General features: G+C 57.6%; 1 protein-coding gene across 2 annotated transcripts in view; it reads left to right on the forward strand.

Annotated features, from left to right (window-relative positions):
- The window catches only part of LOC113202613 (neural cell adhesion molecule 2-like), a 299,769-nt gene that overhangs the window by 284,874 nt on the left and 8,668 nt on the right, over positions 1 to 6,227 (forward strand). For both annotated transcript variants that reach the window (XM_026416924.2, XM_052266439.1), the window contains 2 exons: positions 1,169 to 1,320; positions 1,547 to 1,678. In XM_026416924.2, the coding sequence (XP_026272709.2) occupies positions 1,169 to 1,320; positions 1,547 to 1,678 (284 nt within the window). The remainder of the gene's footprint in view (positions 1 to 1,168; positions 1,321 to 1,546; positions 1,679 to 6,227) is intronic.

A 6,227-nucleotide genomic window follows, 5' to 3' on the forward strand; every position in this document is an offset into this window, starting at 1 on the left:
CTCTGACTCCGCCCCCCACCTCCCGCCAGGGCCCCCGGTCGCGTTCAAATCAACGCTCAACTCTTGCAATAGGGTGCGACGGTTAGAATTCGAAGCGCGGTGGAGGGGAAGGGTGGGGACACGGGACACTCCCCGCCCACTCCCTGCCCGAGGTCCGAGAATGCGAAGGACCCCTTTCCCTTCCTGTCCTCCCTCCCCTCGCCCTCCTCTCTAGCCTCCCTCATCCCCCTTCTCCGCTGCGGGCAGCGCGCCTGTCAAGCGCGAGGTAGGCAGGCCCGCTGCACGCTGCTGCGCCACGGGCGAGCACACCCGTCGGGCGCTCCACGGCCTCGAGACTACAGCCTGCCAGTGCAGCGGTACAGACGACAAATGCTGCCGAAAAAAAGGCGCAAAACTCAAGTCGTCCCTTTGGACGTCCACCTTTGTTGTTGGCTGCACCTTCAAAATAACAGTCTATCTATCTATCTATCTATCTATCTATCTATCTATCTATCTATCTATCTATCTATCTATCTATCTATCTATCCCTCTCAATAGGGCAGCAGGGCAGCAGGGCTCGACTCTCTCCCGCTCTGATTGCCACGAAGAGTGGCGCTACATCGTTTATCATCAAATCACTTCCTCTCCGTTCTGCTACGACTCCCCCCCCCTTTTCTCCTACCCGTCTCCCGCTTCTCTCCCGCCTTCCCTTGTGCAGCAGAGTCCGACCTGCGACTGGCAGGCATGCATCCCCCCTTACCCCTCCTCGCTCCCGCAGCCTCTGCGGCAGCACCCCCGGCGGTACACCCCGGTCGTACCCCCGGCGGTACCCTTTCGTGTACTCGCCTCACCTGCTGGGGGCCCGTAATTCAATCCCGTGCAGCAGCCCGCCGCTCTCACCGCTCTCCATCATCCTGGTTCGAAAAGCCGACGGCAGTCCCCTCTACCTCCTTCCCTCGATCTGTATTTCTCCCTCCCTCCCTCTCTGCGTTAGTGGGGTTGGTTGGGGGAGCATCTCCTTCAACTCAAGTGCATACAAAGTTGAATTACCGGTTTAGATCCTTAGTGTTTGTCCATCTTTGATGTGAACTTTGGCCTCTCTACTTTCTTGCGGTCGTTTGACTGGAGTTGGGAAGCAGCCGAGTAGTATAGGGACTGACCGCATGCGTATGGGTTTGTGTTGCCGCAGGTCGCCGGTGCAGGACGCCGTGTGGCGAGGCTCCGGCAACGGGCTGCAGATCGTCATCAGCAACATCGGCAAGAAGGACCGCGGCGAGTACTGCTGCCGCCTGTCGGATGTCAAGCGTGCTAGCGAGAAGTGCTTCGAGCTCACCGTTAAAGGTAAAGGTCTTTTCGTTTTACGTGAGAATTTTAAAAATAAACAACTGATGAAACACTGCAAAAATAATGTTGGTAATAAACAAGTTGTTTTTCGTAAAGCGTTTACTGGGAAAACAAACTCCCTGTTTTTAACAACATTATTTTTTGCCGTGTATATGGCGGAGGAGAAATAATCCCCGTATTCGTTCCGGACTAATATATGTGCCCATCGTTTTTTTATGCTCAGAGCCCATCGAGTTTCTGGACACGCCGACGGAACAGGTGGCCACCGAAGGGCTTCCCTACGTCATCAAGTGCGAAGTGACGGGCGACCCCACGCCCGAGATCCAGTGGAAGGTTCGGGGTCAGCTCTGGAAGGGTGAGCATAATAATTGAGAACAGGGCAATGGAGGAGGCGGTGCGTCAAAGTGTGATGCGAAGTAGAACCCTGCAGTTCCAAACTGGAAGTGACTGAAAGTGACTGGGGTCGCGTGACGGGAAATCTCTGCGGATTATCGTTGCGTTTTCTTGTCCATGTCGCGCAGATATTTCGGGTGGCTCTAGCCGACTGCTGGAGGGAGAGAAAGGGGTAGAGGGGAAAGGGGGGGGGGCGCGTCTGTCTGTGTGAGGAGCGCCTCTTGAAATTCGAATCTCGTGCAGGGAGGGAAATCCTGAGTGACGCAGCGGAGCGCGCCGGAAAGAGCGACGAAAAAGAGAGAAACAAGGCGAGAGCGAGAGTGAGGCGCGGGCGCGGGGTGAAAGAGCGGGAGACTGGAAAGGAGTCACGCTGATGACGCCCCGGGCAGGTGCGACGTGTGTGAGAGAGAGAGAGAAGGAGAGAGCGAGAGAGAGAGAGAGAGAGAACGAGACTGGGGCGGGGGTGGGTGCAGTGAGCGCGACGCTGCACCCCGGGTATTTGCCTGTAGTGCATTCCGACGACACGGGTGGGGCTCTGGTGCGGCGTCCCCCAGGTGATGTATTCATAGTCCCAGTGGGGTGCCTGGTGCCAGTGCCCAGCGGGCCCTCCGGGTGGCTTCGGGGGCACCGGAGGGGACGGCCCACCAGTCGGGGCCCACCAACCATAAGCATGGCCGGGACCACCACCCTCGACTAACGTCCACCAACCGAGGCCGGGGACCACCATCCGGGACTAAGGTGCACCACCCGAGGGCTCACCAACCATGGCAGGGGAGAGGCCCATACAACCTGGGGCCCCACCACCCGGAACTGAGGTCCACTGGCCCACCACCCACCCGGGGCCCACCCGACCTTCTGGGCGCCGACCACCACCCGCACCCGGATCCCACCACCCAGGTACGGCCAACACCGTCAGCACGTAGCGGACTTACTGACAGGACGCATTCGAACACGCGCGGGTGGCAGGCGGGTTGGTGGCGTGGTGGTGGCGATGGGAGCGGCACCCTCGAGAGAGACACTCACGGCCGCCGAAGACAGGTGTACGCCCAAGACGTTGATGTGCTGGAGGATGGGGGAAGCGCATCGTATTTGTGGCTGTGCTGTGCGGCTGTGCTGCTAGTGGCTGTGCCGTAGCTGTGGGCGATGCGATCGCCAGCCCACCCAGTTACGCGGAGTGCATGGGGCGCTTGCGGCAGATGGTGTGCCAAGCAGCTCGAGTGCAGCCGCCTGCAGGCCTTCCGCTCTGGTCTGGCGCCCGGGCCGCCCGGCCCGCGACACGGACCACTGACTGCAGCCGGAGTCGATATGCAGCTCAAGCTTGAAAATAATGACACTGTCGCCCTCCCTCTGCCTTAGTCTTTGGCCTCGCTAGTCCCTCCCCCCCCCCTTCTCTTTCTCTCGCGCTCCCTCTCTCTCTCTCTCTCTCTCTAACCACCAACCGTGTGCGGTCCCCCCTCCCATCCCATCTCCCCACGGACCGCCGCCAGCCAGCCAGGCACGCAGACACACAAGGGAATTACCTTCTACTTTTCATTCTCCCTTTCCCCTTTTGTTCGGACGTGCTTGCGTGGTGTGACTGTACCGTGGAGTGTGTGTCCCAGTCCAGTGCGCGGCGGGGCGGGGCGAGGCGGTGGGGCTCCAGCGGGCTCCAGCTAGGCCCCGGGGCAGCTCACCCCCGCACAGCATGCATTCTCTTCATCCCCTCGCCCACCGATTCTCTTCCCTATCTCTTTCTCTCCCCCTTCCCCCATCTTCTCTCTCTCTCTCTCTCTCTCTCTCTCTCTCTCTCTCTCTCTCTCTCCGCAGCCCCGTTCCCCCGTTCATTACTGTCCCCATCGCATGCAACCCCTCCGCATTCTCTACTCACTTACGTCCCCCTGCTGACCTGCATTCTCTATCTCGCTGTGTCTGGCCGTCTTCTCCGTCTCTCTCTCTCTCTCTCTCTCTCTCTCTCTCTCTCTCCGCAGCCCCGTTCCCCCGTTCATCGCATGCAACCCCTCCGCATTCTCTACTCACTTACGTCCCCCTGCTGACCTGCATTCTCTATCTCGCTGTGCCTGGCCGTCTTCTGCGCCTCTTTCTCTCTCTCATCCTCTCTCTCTCTCACCCCAAGGTGGCCCTGTTCTCACCTCATAGCGCCCTCCATAACCTCTTCCCCGCCCTATTTGACCGTGCTCTCTCCCCCCTTCCCTCTCTCACACACACTCTCTCTTTCCCCTCCCTCCCTCCCTCCCTCCCTCCCGCCATCCTTCCCTCCCTCTCTTTCTCCCGCGTCGGGCTGCCCATATGCGCAAGGAGGTCGTAAGCGGCGAATAATAAGGTAACTTGGGCGGCCGCTTTAGATCCGACGCGGCGATAGCGGCCCTGCCCTGCCCCGCCCCTGGGATGGCTCTCAGCCGGCGCGCCCCTTGCGAGTGCGTGCGCAGCGTGCGCGTGTGTATGTTGTCCGCCCGTTATCAGCAAGCGGAGCGGAGGCGGCGGCGGTGGGAAGATTCAAATGATGTCGCGCTCGCGGCCTTCGGAAAGCAATGCAGTCGGTACGTGCAGCGCGGCGGCGCGGCGGAGGAAACGACCTCAGCATCCCCTGCGGGCGTGCGGAGATGGGGGGCGCTGCTGCTGTGGCAGCGGTGGCGGTGGGGAAAAAGCTCTTCGCCGGTCGTGATATCTTTTGTCTCCAAAAAAAGCACGAAAAACACGAAACGAAAACTTTCGTCTGTTTGCTTGTTTGGTTTGTTAATGTGTAACACCGCCACACGGCGGGCCCTGCTGAAGAGCATTGAGACACATAGCACGGGATCCCTGCAAAAAAAGGAGGGAGAGGGTGAGGATGAGGCGCGGCGAGGTAGTTCGAATTATGCCGCCGGACGCTCCTCTGCAGGTCCCCGGCAGGTCCCCCGCAGGTCCCCGCCGAGCCATTGTCGGTGTCCCGGCCAATCAGCGCCGCGCGATATGGCCTCTGCACGCATTTGTGTTTTGCCCCCTTCCCCCTTCCCCCTCCTCTCCCCTCTCCCCCCTTTCCCTCCACTCCTCTCCCTTGATGATGGTGTGCTGGTATTAGAAGCGCCGGCCCCATTGGCTGAAACGCACCCCAGCGGGGCTGTTTGAACCTCCCGGACAATTATGGGCACCGTGTCAGGCCGCATGCTTCCGCTGCTGCTGGCGCGCGTCTCTTTTGGCGTGGCGGCGGGGCTTAAAGAGTTGAACGGATGGGGGGAGGATAAAAAAAGAAATGTAGTACTCCTCAGTGTGTTGCGGACTGATTGGAGGAAACCCCCTCGGGGTAAATCCAGCTGTGTGTGACAAACAAGTTGGTAGGTTATTGTACTGCAGCACTGGAAACACACAAATGTGTTAAGTCACACCTTTAAAAAGAGGTCAAATACCTACTAGTTCCTTTATTACGAATGCAATAAACTCAAAATTTCTCATGCATCCGGCGGGTTCCAGACAAAGGGTGTGCATTTTTGAAGATTTTGCGAGATTTGAGAATCATGAGAAAATTCCTTTACAATGGGAAATTCGCAAAAAGGCACATACGACCCTTTGTTCCGACCCTAGAGCTAGATCAGATCTGACCCTATAGCCAGGCTCTCCATGCACGGAAAAAAAAAACGTAAGTTCCACAAGCTAATGATTAGCTGTGATAGCTTATATGTTGGCTGCCCAGGCACTAATTAACCTTTTCAGCTCTGACAGCTAAACATTTGCTGCGGTAGCCACGCATTAGTTGAGAGAGCTAATTGCGTCATCCAAACCAGATCACGCAGGATAAGCTGTTATACGGAAGCATTAGTTCCTGCAGCTAATATTTGACTACCACAGCAAAAAATAAGCTCCAACAGCTTAAAATTTAGCTACTGCCTGGACAGCTAACATTTAGCTAGGGCAGCTGAGGTTTTTTTTTCCGTGGCAAGACCCGACTTTTGAAGTTTTCAGGGTCGCTTTGCTCGTACCAGTGCAAACCTGCAAACTAAAGTCGCACGCGGTCGCACGGTCGAAACTGCCATAAAAGGTTGCAACTGTAGGTCTTGTTTGACGGTTTGAACTATATAACTCTTCTTTTAGTTCTGCAGTTAGATTTGCAGAGCTTTCAGGGCAACGCGCTGACTGCATAATTTTCTCTCTCACACTCTCTCCTGCTCTCTCTGTCTCTCTGGCCGTTTGTTCCTCCTCCCACCCTCTCCTACTCTGGCTCCCTTGACACAGTTTCTGTTTTCGTTTTCCTTTTTTTTTAATGTGTTTTTTTGTTGTTGGCGCTCTGCTAATTACGGGTGGGCCTCGGGCCGGCCAACTACTTTCCTGCAGGTAAAAGAGTCTTCCGCCCGTATAATAGGGGGCCGGAGCGGCTGACCGTGGCGGCGCAGGGCGGGCGGCTCCCTTGCTCTTCTCCCCTCTCCCCCCTTTCCCTCCAGTGCTAAGGGGGGGGGGCGCGTCTGTCTGTGTGAGGAGCGCCTCTTGAAATTCGAATCTCGTGCAGGGAGGGAAATCCTGAGTGACGCAGCGGAGCGCGC

This window comes from Frankliniella occidentalis, unplaced genomic scaffold, assembly GCF_000697945.3.
Source record: "Frankliniella occidentalis isolate FOCC.00 unplaced genomic scaffold, Focc_3.1 Scaffold39, whole genome shotgun sequence".
NCBI classification, from domain to species: Eukaryota; Metazoa; Arthropoda; class Insecta; order Thysanoptera; family Thripidae; genus Frankliniella; species Frankliniella occidentalis.